Here is a 15133-nt window from a genome sequence, read left to right on the forward strand (position 1 = left end):
AGAGGTTAATGGATTAGCTATATGGTCTATTGGGAAAGACTTACTAGGAGACATTTATTATAGGAAATTTTTTTAATAATTTTGCATATAAAAAAGGCTAGAAAAATAGATTTTAAATTAAAAATAATATATTTTTTTGTCTCAAAAAAAGTCAAGGCCCCTCATAAAATTTGTCTTTAGGCACAAAATTCGCCGGGCTCCACTATTGAGAAAGTTGTTAAAATAAGTTAATAGTACTTAAAATAAGCCAAAAGCTATAAATTGGGCAATTCCAACTTGTTGCTTTTTAATTTAAAAGTTATCTATGTTTGACTGAGCATTTTATTATTATATCCCTTATAAGTTTTTATAATTCCAAAAATACCTTCAAATCAATTCCCACAATATTTCTTTTCTCTTCTTTCTTTACTCCACCATGGACATTCTTCTTCCTTGTCTCCATCTTTATCTGGCCTCTCTCAATTGCCCCGTTCTTCAGTTTTTTTTTCATCTTTAGAATTTAATTTGTGCAATCTATTTCTAGTAAGTTGGTATATCATCAAAAAAAACACAGGATGACAATCTATGGTCAGATTTGTCTTTTTAAATCACTTAGAGGTGAACAATCAAGCTTAAATGCATAATAAACTTTGACACCTGTCGATTCTATTAATTTTACTGATAATCTATGATCAGATTATCTTTTTGGATTATACATAGAAGAGAACAATCAACATTCATTACCAGAAAATCTTCCCTGGATTATGTTAATCATGCTTTAATAAATTACACTTATTTAATATATATGTATAATAGCCATTTCCCCTTGCTCCTCTATATAACATCTTCCCCATAGTAGGAAAAAGGATATATAGGTGCTCAAAAATTCAACTCTCATACATCTTGTAAGTCAAGTTAGTTAGTTGTTTAGTATCTTCAATGTGTTAATAATTTTGTCTTTAAAGTATTTTTTTTTTAATTTTACATATAAATATTTATCATTCAAATCTGTAAAGATAATTTAATGGATTCAGATAATGCCGATTCGTCAGCAAATTGTTCGACAAACTTTATTAGTGTTATATTTTCTTCTGAGCTATGATGGAGTTCAAGGAGAAATAAAGCTGTCCGAATTAGAGGATTTAGAGTTGGAGAAACAACTTAAATTGTTGAACAAGCCAGCGACCAAAACAATTAAGGTATATAATCAGAGAAAAAAAATCATATTCATAAGTCTCTCGAGTTTTTTTTTTTTTTAAATTTCTCTCAAGTTTTTTTTAATTGGATGTCCCGAAGGGACTAATAAGCAAGCGTTTGGCTATAGATTCTAAATTTATTTTGAAAAAATCATATTTGGGTGAAGTTTGGTTTGAAGATGAAAATGTGTTTGGACATAAATTTTCAAAACATATTTCACTTTCTTTTTTTTTTTTTGAAAAAAACATGAAACATGAGTTATACCCACCAATTCTAAAAAGTATCATAAATACCCAATGGTGCATTTATCAATAATATTCATTATATTTTCGCAACTCATAGTCCTGAACATTAATAAATTTGGTACAAAATTATCATTTTTATAATGAACTACATCATACACTATCAGACCGAGAAGACGAAACAGCATTGTTACAAAATAATAAGTGATGGGCTCTTTTATAAATTACAAAAGTTTGGGGCAATTTTTAAAAAATACACTAGTGATATTTTGGGCCAAAACTAGCTCTTGAGCTGGTTTTAGGATTGGGTTTTGGGAATTTGCCAAAACACTAACTTGTTTTAAATTGATTTTATCCTATATTCTTTTCTTATAAACTGATATTGTATTTGAAAATTAAGATTTTTGTATGTCATAATACTTTCCGCCTAGTTTCTAACTTCATTTTATCTTGAAAATTACAAATGAATGAAAATGGCTTCGATAAAAGCATATTAATTTCCTTTGAAACTCAACATTGATTAATTAATCCAAAGATGGAATAGTGATTATCATCTCGTGGACTTTTTTTATTGGGTAAAATTTGTACGTATTCAGAGGTCACATATTGAACATCAATTAGTGTAATCAAGATTACGTATTTATAATGTTTTGGATGACAGACTAAATATGGAGATACGTATGATTGTGTGGATTTCTACAAACAACCTGCATTTGATCATCCGTTGTTAAAGAATCACAATTTCCATCCAAAGGCATGTATCTACTCCTTTTATTTACCTTCAACTTTTTAATAATAATTTTTGAATTGTTGACACGCAAAAATTTAATATTTGATGAACAGGTGAAACCTACTTTAACTAGGACACTGCACAATTCAGATATCTCAGCAGTTAATAAGTTATCGAGCATATCGTTAAAGAAAAAAGGTTGTCCTTCTGGAACAGTTCCCATCAGAAGAGTTACCAAAGACGACCTTATTAGACACAAACATATTCCACCGCCAGAAACTATCATTGAAGCTCAATTGACTAATGTAAGATAATGTTATCCTTAATCATTGCTTATCTTGAATAATTTATTTCAAAAAAAGATAAGTATTGACTTCATTCTTAGAATCTAATAGTTTAAGCATTAATAGAATTATAATTAGAAAAAAAGTACATTAAAAAATTAAAAATAATGTTTGGCTTCCATCATTACGGCAACTCATATATTATTTTTCAACAGATTAACAATAACAGTGAGCCCAAAAGAAGTTACATATTCTCGCATGGATACAAGGTACGTATATAAATATGAATATTTATCATATCTTAGTTTTGCAATTTTGTATTTTCCTTTATGACAATCTAATGACAAATCAAAGGACTAGCTTTTAACATGGTTATCTTTTCTAATAACCAAAAAAAAAAAAACCATTAAGATATTTAGTCTGACACAATAAGGCACTTCTTAGAATGTCATATTGAGTAAAGATTTGTGCGCGATCAGTATTTACACTAAATTATACTAATTTATCGTTGTTAAGTCATAAATTAGAGTGAGAATGTTGCATAACAAAATTAGGATTTTAGGCGAATATAAATAGGCTAAATTTGATATACCTAGTCATTTGTTAACAAAAATATTCGTTTTCTATGTTCAGCGTGCAATAGCTCAAATTCCAAATAATCCAAATAATAAGTTTGCCGGAGCTGGAATGACGGCTAATATATATAATCCCCGTGTTGAAGGTCAACAACACAGTGCAGTTCGATTGAAAATCTTCAAAGGATATGACGTTTTACAAGTTGGCTGGAGAGTAAGTTTAACCAGTTGTTCATGAATAGTTGGTTGCTCCGATTTAATAATCATGATAATCCTATTTCACATTTCAGGTGGATCCAACACTATATAACGATACTAATACTAGACTTTATATACATACGCAGGTAAATCGTCTTATCTAATTTAAATCGTCGTAGCTATTTACCTCAATTGGAAAGATAAGATGCATATATAATTTATGTTTACTAGGTTGGTAATAAGCATTGCTTCAATACACTATGTTCTGGATTTGTCCTCGTAAATACTGAGTTACCTGTTGATATGGTATTTGATGAGATTTCACATCGTGGAGCTAAAGTCGTAGTGGAGATCACAATGTTCCTCCAACGGGTACGTTTTATAATTTTTTTTTTTATGTATAATTATTTATGAAGTTGGGTCTAATAATACAATTGCAAGGATTAGAATTGAAATGTACAAAATTGTAATACATATATTTTCCTATGAAAAAGGATCCAGCCAATGGACTGTGGTGGCTTTTGATTGGTGAAAACTACGACGAAGTTGGTTTTTGGCCTCAAAGAATTTTTACTGACTTGGCAAGCTTGGCTACTCATGTTGAGTTTGGAGGAGTCGTGTATATTCCACCAGGTGGGCCTAAACCTCCGATGGGCTCTAGTTGTTTTCCTATTGCAGATCCATTGTATGATGCTTATTGTAGGAGACTTCACGTTTTTATCAATGACAGTAATGAGACGGTACATGTAGACACAACCATTGCACAAGCTGAGGATCCTAATTCATATGAGGTTAGGGATGTACCACATTGGGGACATGGAAAGTTTCCGCATTTTATATTTTATGGAGGACGTGGTGATATCGACACATGGTGTTAATTACTTATATGACGATGTTTACTTTCCTATGTTTCAAATAAATATGTCTTCTTTTTTTGCGTTTTTTTCTCATAAATTTCGCACGGTGTCCGACTTAAAAATTTCTTCTCACAAAACTCTGTCATTCTCACTAGAAAAAAATATATGACATCGACCCCATAAAGCTAAATTTGAACGAAGAAATCATTAGACCGATTGTACAATATTTAGAAAAGTACACTGATTTAATCTTGCTTTAAAAAATGAAACCTCCCCTAGATCTTGTTAATCATGCTTTAGAAAATTACACTGATTTAAGATATCTTATAGTAGGGGTGTGTTCATAGGTTGTTTGGTTCGATTTTTTATTTACCAAATCAAATCAACTATTTCAGTTTTTTAAATCTATAAACCAAATTAAATCAACAAAAATTGCTTTTTATTTCGATTTTTTCAACTTTTTTCTCGATAAGATCTCCACAAGATACAGCGTGTAACTAGCAGGGGCGGATTTAGGGGGGCGGAAGGAGGTTCGCACGAACTCCCTTCACCGAAAAATTACACTGTATATATAAGGTAAAATCAGGTTTTTACCTCTATATATTAAGTTTTGAACCCCCTTAACACAACCCAAAAGTGTAGTTTAGTGGTCAAGGGAGTTCAAAACTTTCATAAGGTTGTAGGTTCAATTCCTATTAGCTATAAAAAACATTTTTGAACCCCCTTCGTGGAGATCCTGTCTCTGCCACTGGTAACTAGTGCTTCCAAATATTTCGTATGTCCTAATAAGATATAACAATTATATGGTGCTTACTAAGTATACGTGGTCGACAAGTAATATAAGATTGTAAGTTCAGATATCGTACCCACAGGGACTTGTGATTAACTATCAACTAATCTAAACCAANGCTCCCCCTAAGAGTTAAGATCTTGCTCTACTGAATCTTATATGCAATCTAGAATTTCCTCTCCCGAGTTCAATCCTAGATTCATACATAGTATTCAATTGGTGATCAAACAATCAAATAATTAAGCGCAAGATTGAATAAATAAACCAATATGATAAAATAATAAGAACAATTCAAGCTTCAAACTACTACGTTCATGTAGCACCCAAAACTCTAGAACTAATGAACTATAAAATTAAAGGAAGAGAAAAAAAAACTAGTTAGAAGCCTCCTCCAAGCGTGGTGTGTGTTCCCACACGTGAATTCCCTTCAAAGTGTGTTGGATATCTCCCAAATTAAGTTTAAAACCCCTTTTATATGAGTTGGGATCGTGTAGAATCAAAATAATCTTATCCCGAGCGAAATAGGAAAATCCCCGCAACACAGCGTCCAGGCCAGCGCTTGGTGCCGGACCTGGCGCTGGAGGCAGAACGTTTTTCAATTTTTGCCTTCTCTTCTTTCAACTGAATTGGCCTTCCTTCTTTTGAATTGTAAAATTCCTTGGTTGTCTCCACTTGGGGGGACAAAACCCAAAGGGTGTCCCCCCTTTTTTTCATTATTTAATTTTCTTTCTTTTTCTTCCGCGTTTATTCAATTTTGTTCCAAATCTCTACATCTTCATACCGCTATATTCCTACACAATTAAAATATAATATTAAGAACAAAATAATATAATTAAACTCAAAAGACGATTAAAACTACTAGAATATGAGGGAATAATGGGTAAATATATGCATTTTTGGCCGAACATCAACACCCCACACTTAGACTCTTGCTCGTCCTCGAGTAAGCATTAAAACCACTCTCAACAAATCAAGCCTAGAAACACCAACACTTTGGTAGATACTAACAATTAGGCCCTATAGCAACTCAAACCATCATATATTACTTCCTCATCATCGTGCAAGATATACAAGTTACAAACAAACAACAAACTTTTAACCTCCTAACCTCAAAGACGGACTCTGACTTACGAAATTTATGCTCGCTCACCTACTTTGTCTAAGAAGCTAATAACATCACCTATCTATCATGAAACAAGTGCCCTCACAAAAATAAATAGTCCATACACTCAAATCAAAGAATTATTATAATTTAAGGACTTAGCATCAAAGCACAACTCTCGCCTCACAAACGAATTCACATGTATGCACAAAGAACCATAGGATTGCCCATTATGTACATCTCTATTAATTAAGTATGCTCGAATAAATCAAATAGGACTTTAACGGGTTGTAATGTGGCTAAGGGACGGGTAGGAGAATTGTATAATAGTGACTTACACTTCCCTAAGCACTTTGCATTTTTAGACTTCATCACACACTATTTTCTACTCTTCACTTTTATTTTTCAGCCATCTCTTCATCTATTGTTTCACAAGTATTTCCCTCATATCAAGAACATTTCAAATTTTTTTCAAAGAATTTTTTTTCATTCTCTCTTTTCTTTCTTTTTCATGTCACATTCTTTTCAAGAAGGCCTTTTCATCACCTTTCATCCATCATTGGTCACCATTTTTCACTTAACCATCCCATTCTTCAAATATATCAATTAATATCACGGTCTAAGCAACGGTGCTCAAGGAAGCAGGGTGCAAAAACTAGGGATTCAACAAAAGGATCAAGGCAAAAATACGGCTTCCAAACAAAAGGCTACAGGCTTAAAGGGCTAACTAGTGGTACAATATCTGAAAAGGCTAAAATTCACAAGACATATCAAAGAAAGCCTATTATCATCTTCTAAACAGAGCAACACTTTTATTTCGCTTCAATAACAAGCAGGGCAAGTTCTAAACTAAGATGCAAAACATGGAATATATGTAAGAAATCCTCACCACACATGGCACAAGTATCAATCAAGATGGATCAATTTCACTCTAAGACAGGCAGGATCATCGCGAACCACAAAATAAGAATAAGTTATATACAGAGTTACAACCCTGAGCTTGGGTATCAAAAAGTCTGCTATTTTATTTATTACTCAAGCACTCAGAGGAAAGTACGACTCAAGCTTAGGCCTAAATATGCTAGTATCAAACAAGTGACGAAAGTTTTTTTTCTTCTCCTCTTTTACTACTCCTAAAAATAAAGAAAAAAAAATTTAATCCTATAAAAAAAAAATTTACCCGGTTCAAGTTACATCCCCTGGAAAAGAACCGATGTACAAAGAAAAACCAAGGGGGATTATTATCTAACTAAAACTAACTAGAAACAAAAATAAAACATTTTTGATTTTTTTTATTGAACCTTAATCCCTCAAGAAACCTGTCCACAAAATCCATCGTCGGGAAAAGTCCCAATTTTCTAAATTTTTTTCTTTTTTCATTTCAATTTAAAACACAAGTAAATACACTAAGAAAAAGTAATACAACAAATCTAGGATTGCATAGAAAATCACCCAGACAATCTCCTCACCCCATACTTAAAATTGTGTAATGTCCTCAATGCACACTGAAAATAACAAGAGGGTAAAAGAAACTCCCTGGTAGGCCAAAGACCGAAGAATTAGCAGCTCATGGGATACTCAGACTTCTCCCAGGTATGATCCCTTGTGCGGGTACCTCACACTTAGTTTCAACCACCTGCTCGCTTTTGCACATGCCTATTGGCTTTGACTCCATGCTCCTACTCCTACAATACACAAAAATAATACTACAAAAAAAATATACAATAAAATAAAAAATAAACAAAAGAAAAAGAAAAAAAATAGAATTGGGTTGCCTCCCAACAAGCGCTTGATTTAACGTCGCAGCACGACGCCAACACTTTCATCACCTTTCCTTCCACTTTGAGGATATAAATTGCGCCCCCAATTTTGCATCAACTTTTGTATCACGTTCCTGGGGCGGTGGTGTAAAAATAAAGAAACCAAGTAATAGGTATCGCATCTTGCACTTCTTGGCCTTTAAGTGAGGAATGTCGTTTTGTCTCCTTGGTGTGGCAAATTTCAGAATATAAATACTTTGTTCCTCATCTATTGAATCCTCAATATGCTCTAGTGGATCAATTTCCATGTCACTAACCAAACACAATATTGAAAAGTGTTTAGAATGAGGTCCAATACGCTCCAACTCCAAAATTGCATTATTTTTGACATCCTCAATTTTGCACTCTTCGTCAACCTTGGCATCATTAATAATATTTTGGTCGAACAGTTGGAATTCCTCTTTTTGCTCCACAAGCTGGCTAGTATCCACAAAAATTGGTTGTAGGGCATCAGACGCCTCAACCTTTTTATTCAATTGAGCCTGCAAGTCATGGATATCTGAGCCAAATTGGTTTATCTCTTGCCTGAGCTCAATTCTTCCTTCTATTAGTTGTTCTGTCATATTTGAAAGACCATCACGGAGAAACTCATTAGATTTTATGAGTTGAGCTTGTTGCTCTAACCAAGATTGGCTCACTATATCCGCTTCTTCAAAATTATTTTCTGGTGGGAACTCGCTCTCTTCAGCCACTTCCTCCGCCTCGGCCTTCATTATCATGATTACTGCACTAATTCTTTGTATAGCCTTTCAATTTTCATCTTGTTGCTCGGCTATTTGCCTCAGAATATCCCTAATATATGCATCACGTTCCATATCCTTGTCATGACCCGGATTTCCCACCCTCGGGAGTCGTGATGCCTCCTACTAATGTGAGCTAGGCGAGCCAAACTTTTAATCTAAATACTTCATTAACCAATTATTTCCTTTTAACAAATATAAGGCGATAACGTGATAACAGCGGAAATTCAAATTTAAGCGAAAGGCAACAATAACATTTATGAAAACTGTAACTATTACAAATACTTAATCCTTAACCACCCAAAACCTGGTGTCACAGTGTCACAGACGGTCTAAGATTACTACATACAAGGTCTGAAGAAATAACAGTACACTGTTTCGGAAACAAGGAAAATGAAACAGGGAATAGAAGATAGAGGAGACGCTAGGGCCTGCGGACGCCTGCAGGTCTACCTTGGATCTCCGTGTGGACTGAAGGTAGCCAACTGATCTACTGTCCGTAGTCAGCAGCACTGGGATCTGCACAAAAGAGTGCAGAGTGTAGCATCAGCACAATCGACCCCATGTGCCGGTAATTGTCTAGCCTAACCCCGGCGAGGTAGTGACGAGGCTAGACCAGACTACCACATAAACCTGTGCAATTCAAATATATACAGCGGAAAAGAAATACAGAAGTAAACAAGTAAAGATGGGAGGGGGAAACATGCTTCGGGGAATAACAGGTAAAAAAAATAGAATATCAAGAGAATTATAAAGGGATCAAAATCCAACCACTAACAAGAATAAGGAAATAAAAGCAGATTTCACTTTCTTTTCACATCTTGTTGCAGGAGTGCAACCCGATCCCATTTCTCATATATTGTGGCAGGCGTGCCACCCGCTCCCATTTCATGTATCTCGTGGCAGGCGTGCCACCCGTTCCCATTTCATTATATCTCATGGTAGGCGTACCACCCGCTCCCATTTCATACATCTCGTGGCAGGCATGCCACCCGCTCCCATTTCATTATATCTTGTGGTAGGCGTACCACCCGCTCCCATTTCATTATATCTTGTGGTAGGCATACCACCCGCTCCCATTTTATTATATCTTGTGATAGGCGTACCACCCGCTCCCATTTCATTACCAACAATAATCACAAGGAATCCCGGCAAGGGAACAATAATATCAAACAAACATCCCGGCAAGGGAACAATGATATCTCAACAATATCCCGGCAAGGGAACAATAATATCAAACAAACATCCCGGCAAGGGAACAATGATATCAAACAGACATCCCGGCAAGGGAACAATGATGATAATAACATGTGAGGCACAATAAACCACAATGGAGTCATAACAATGTATGACACAAAGCTCACGGGCATGCTTGACACTGACGTATAAATACTCGTCACCATGCCTATACGCCGTACTCCACAATTAACACGTAGCAAATAGACACAACTCCTAATCTCTCAAGCTAAGGTTAGATCAAACACTTACCTCGATGCCACGAACACAATTCACGATTCAATTATAGCTTTACCCCTTGATTCCACCACCAATTCGCTCGTATCTAGTCACAAGTTACTTAATTACATAAATAAACGCTAAATGAATCAGCCTTAATGCATAAAAATGAGTTTTCCAAAGTTTTACCCAAAAAGTCAAAAATCGCCCCCAGGCCCACATGGTCAAAACCCGATGTTCGAACTAAAACCCGATCACCCATTCCCCCACGAACTCAAATATATATAATTTGTTTTGAAATCGGACCTCAAATCGAGGGCCAAATCCCCAATTTTTGAAAAACCTAGGTTCTACCCAAAACACCCAATTTCCCCCATGAAAATCATTGATTTGAAGTTGAAATCATGTTAAAAGATGTTAAGAATTGAAGGAAGTTAGTTAAAATCGACTTACAATTGATTTGGAGAAGATGAAATCCTTGAAAAATCGCCTAAGTGTGTTTTTATTTTGAGAGAATGTGGAAAATGGGTTTAAAATTGTCTAAGTATAAAAACTGCAGGTCTCAGATGTGGGAATTGCGAAGCTTGGGAATTGCGAACATGGGTTTGGGAATTGCGAAGCCTGGGAATTGTCGAACATGGGTTTGGGAATTGCGAAGCTTGGGAATTGCGAAGATGGGTTTGGGAATTGCGAAGCCTAGGAATTGCGAAGGGAGGTTGGGAAATGCGAAGCCTGCAGGCCTGCAATTCCTTAAGTCCAAAATTTCACCCCGTGGCCTATCCAAAACTCACCCGAGCCCTCGGGGCTCCAAACCAAATATACACACAACCTCAAAAATATCCTACGGACTTATTCGTGTACTCAAATCACCAAAATAACATCATGAACATCGAATTAAACTTCAAGACCAATGAAATTTCTCAAAACTTCTTTAAACATCAAATTTGCATTTAAGGTCCGAATCATGTCAAATGGATTCCGTTTCTTACCAAACTTCACAAAATTATCTTATCATATATAAGACCTGTACCGGGCGCCGGAACCAAAATACGGGCCCGATAACAACATGTTCTAATCAAATTTCATTTCCAAATCCTTTAAACAATTTCAGAAAACAATTTTCTTCAAAAATTTATTTCTCGGGCTTGGGACCTCGAAATTCGATTCCGGGCATACGCCCAAGTCCCATATTTTCCTACGGACCCTCCGGGACTGTCAAATCACGGGTCCGGGTCTGTTTACCCAAAACGTTGACCAAAGTCAAATTAATTCATTTTATAGTCAAAATTTATCATTTTTCACAGATTTCACATATAGGCTTTCCGGCTACGCGCCCGGACTGCGCACGCAAATCGAGGTGATGCTAAAACAGGTTTTTAAGGCCTCTAAACGCAGAATTCTTTTTAAAAATAAGTGATGACCTTCTGGGTCATCACATTCTCCACCTCTAAAACAACCGTTCGTCCTCGAACGGACAGAAGAAGGAAGTACCTGAGTCGGGGAAAAGATGAGGATAACGGCTCCGCATATCAGACTCGGACTCCCAGGTCGATGCCTCAGGAGGCTGACCTCTCCACTGAACACGTACGGAAGGAAAACTCTTCGATCTCAACTGAAGAACCTGCCGGTCTAGAATGGCTACCGACTCCTCCTCATAAGACAAGTCCTTGTCCAACTGGACAAGACTGAAATCTAACACGTGGGACGGATCACCGTGATACTTCCGAAGCATGGACACATGAAACACTGGATGCATGGTTGATAAGCTCGGCGGCAATGCAAGTCTATAAGCCACCTCTCCCACTCGATCAAGAATCTCAAACGGGCCAATGAACCTAGGGCTAAGCTTGCCCTTCTTCCAAAATCTCATCACGCCCTTCAAAGGCGACACTCAAAGCAATACCCGTTCACCGACCATGAATGCCAAATCACGAACCTTGCGGTCGGCATAGCTCTTTTGCCTGGACTGAGCTGTACGAAGCCTATCCTGAATAGTCCTAACCTGTCCAAGGCATCCTGAACCAGATCCGTACCCAACAACCGAGCCTCTCCCGGCTCAAACCATCCAACCGGAGACCGAAACCGCCTACCATATAAAGCCTCATAAGGAGCCATCTGGATACTCGACTGTTAGCTGTTGTTGTAGGCAAACTCCGCTAAAGGGAAAAACTGATCCCACGAGCCTCCAAAGTAAATGACACAAGCTCGGAACATGTCCTCCAAAATCTGAATGGTCCGCTCGGACTGCCCGTCCGTCTGAGGATGAAATGCTGTGCTCAACTCGAGCCGTGTGCCCAACTCTCGCTGAACTGCTCTCCAGAAATGTGAGTTAAACTGCGTACCTCGATCCGAAATGATAGACACGGGCACACCATGAAGACGAACAATCTCCTGGATATAAATCTCAACTAACCTCTCGGAAGAATAGGAGAGTGCCACAGGAATGAAATGTGCTGACTTGGTCAGCCTATCAACAATGACCCGCACTACATCGAACTTCTTTTGAGTCCGTGGGAGTCAAACAATGAAATCCATAGTGATACGCTCCCACTTCCACTCAGGAATCTCAATCTTCTGGAACAAACCACCAGGCCTCTGATGCTCGTACTTAACCTGCTGACAATTCAAACACCGAGCCACATATGTAACGATATCCTCCTTCATTCTCCGCCACCAATAATGCTGCCGCAAGTCCTGATACATCTTCGCGGCGCCCGAATGAATAGATTACCGGGAGCTATGGTCCTCCTCTAAAATCAACTCTCGAAGACCATCCACAATTAGGCACACAAACTCGACCCTGCAATCTCAAAACTCCATCATCACCTAAGGTAACCTGCTTGGCACCACCGTGTTGCACCGTGTCTCTAAGGACACACAAATGGGGATCATCATACTGCCGATCTCGGATACGCTCCAATAATGAAGAACGAGCGACTGTGCAAGCTAACACACGGCTGGGCTCAGAAACATCCAACCTCACGAACTGATTGGCCAAAGCCTGAACATCCAAAGCAAGCGGTCTCTCACTGACCGGAATATAAGCAAGACTACCCATACTGGCTGACTTCCTACTCAAAGCATCGGCCACCACATTGGCCTTTCCCGGATGATATAAGATGGTGATACCATAATCCTTCAACAATTCCAACCACCTCCTCTGCCTCAAATTCAACTCCTTTTGCTTGAACAAATACTGTAGACTCTTGTGATCCGTGAAAACCTCACATGCCACGCCATACAGATAATGCCTCCAAATCTTCAATGCGTGAACAATGGCTGCCAACTCCAAGTCATGAACCGGATAGTTCTTCTCATGAATCTTCAACTGTCGCGAAGCATAGGCAATGACCTTGCCATCCTGCGTCAACACTGCACCAAGTCCAATACGAGATGCATCACAATAAACTATATAAGGCCCTGAACCTGTGGGAAAAACCAACACCGGTGCCGTAGTCAGAGCTATCTTGAGCCTCTGAAAGCTCGCCTCACACTCGTCCGACCATCTGAACTGGGTACCCTTCTGGGTCAATATGGTCATCGGGGCTGCAATAGATGAGAACCCCTCTACAAACAGACGATAGTAGCCTGCCAAACCCAAGAAACTCCAGATCTCTATGGCTGATGCTGGTCTAGGCCAGTTCTTGACTGCCTCAATCTTCTTCGGGTCAACCTGAATACCCTCTGCTGACACAACATGACCCAGGAATGCAACCGAACTCAACCAGAACTCACACTTCGAAAACTTAGCATACAACTGACTATCCCTCAAAGTCTGAAGAACCACTCTAAGATGCTGCTCGTGCTCCTCCCGGCTGCGGGAATATATCAAAATATCGTCAATGAAGACTGTCACGAACGAATCCAAGTAAGGCCTGAACACTCGGTTCATCAAATCCATAAAACCTGCTGGGGCATTTGTCAACCCGAATGACATCACTAAGAACTCATAATGTCCGTTCCAAGTGCGGAAAGCTGTCTTAGGGACATCGGACTCCCTAATCCTCAACTGATGGTAGCCATATCTCAAGTCAATCTTTGAAAATACCTAGGCACCCTGAAGCTGATCAAACAAATCATCAATCCTCAGCAGCGGGTACTTATTCTTGATTGTAACCTTATTCAATTGCCGGTAATCAATACACATCCTCATCGATCCATCCTTCTTCTTAACAAACAACATCGGCGCACTCTTTCAACTGCTTTGCAACTGCTCCTTCAACTCTTTCTTCTAACAAACAACAAACCTTCTCAAGCAAGCCTTGCAACTGCTCCTTCAACTCAGGCAGGGTCGTACGATACAGCGGGATAGAAATGGGCTGAGTGCCCGGAGCCAAATAAATGCAAAAGTCAATATCCTTGTCGGGTGGCATACTTGACAGGTCTGAAGGGAATACCTCCTGAAACTCACGAACAACGGGCACAGACTCAATAGGAGGAACCTCAGCACTAGAATCACGAACATAGGCCAAATTGGCCAAACACCCCTTCTCGACCATACGCCGAGCCTTCATATAAGAGATAACACTGCGGGTAGAATGACCAGGAGTCCCTCTCCACTCCAAACGAGGTAAACTCGATAAGGCTAAGGTCACGGTCTTGGCATGACAGTCCAAGATAGCGTGATAAGGTGATAACCAGTCCATCCCCAATATAACATCGAAATCAACCATGTCCAGAAGAAGCAAATCTATACGAGTCTAAAGACCTCCAATCACAACTATACATGAACGATGGACTCGATGTACCACAATGAAATCACCCACCGGTGTAGAGACATAAATAGGAACACTCAGAGAATCACTAGGCATGACCAGGTACGGTGCAAAATAAGATGACACATACGAGTACGTAGACCCTGGATCAAATAACACTGAAGCATCTCTATCACAAACCAGAACGGTACCTGTAAGAACTGCATCTGAAGCCTCAGCCTCGGGCCTGGCTGGAAGAGCATAACATCGGGGCTCGGCCCCTCCATCCTGAACAACATCTCTGGGATGGCCTGCCGCTGGCTGGCCTCCACCTCTAGCGGCCTGAGATCCACCTCTAGGACCTCTACCTCCACCTCTAGCACCTCTACCCCCACATCTAGCTGGCTGGGCGGGCTGTGGAACACTCGGTGCCTGAACCATGGCACGGGAACCCTGATGTTGAGAGCTAC

The 15133-nt window shown here is 38.6% G+C and overlaps 1 protein-coding gene across 1 annotated transcript; it reads left to right on the forward strand.

Annotated features, from left to right (window-relative positions):
• The first annotated feature begins 1016 nt into the window (after positions 1–1016).
• On the forward strand, positions 1017–4083 carry LOC109208148. The gene is made up of 8 exons (XM_019371196.1): positions 1017–1178; positions 2080–2172; positions 2262–2453; positions 2648–2701; positions 3066–3221; positions 3298–3351; positions 3437–3577; positions 3700–4083. Exons 1-8 carry the CDS (start codon positions 1017–1019, stop codon positions 4081–4083), a joined length of 1236 nt encoding a protein of 411 aa, XP_019226741.1.
• The last annotated feature ends 11050 nt before the right edge of the window (positions 4084–15133 follow it).

Source organism: Nicotiana attenuata, unplaced genomic scaffold, assembly GCF_001879085.1.
Source record: "Nicotiana attenuata strain UT unplaced genomic scaffold, NIATTr2, whole genome shotgun sequence".
Lineage (NCBI taxonomy): Eukaryota > Viridiplantae > Streptophyta > Magnoliopsida > Solanales > Solanaceae > Nicotiana > Nicotiana attenuata.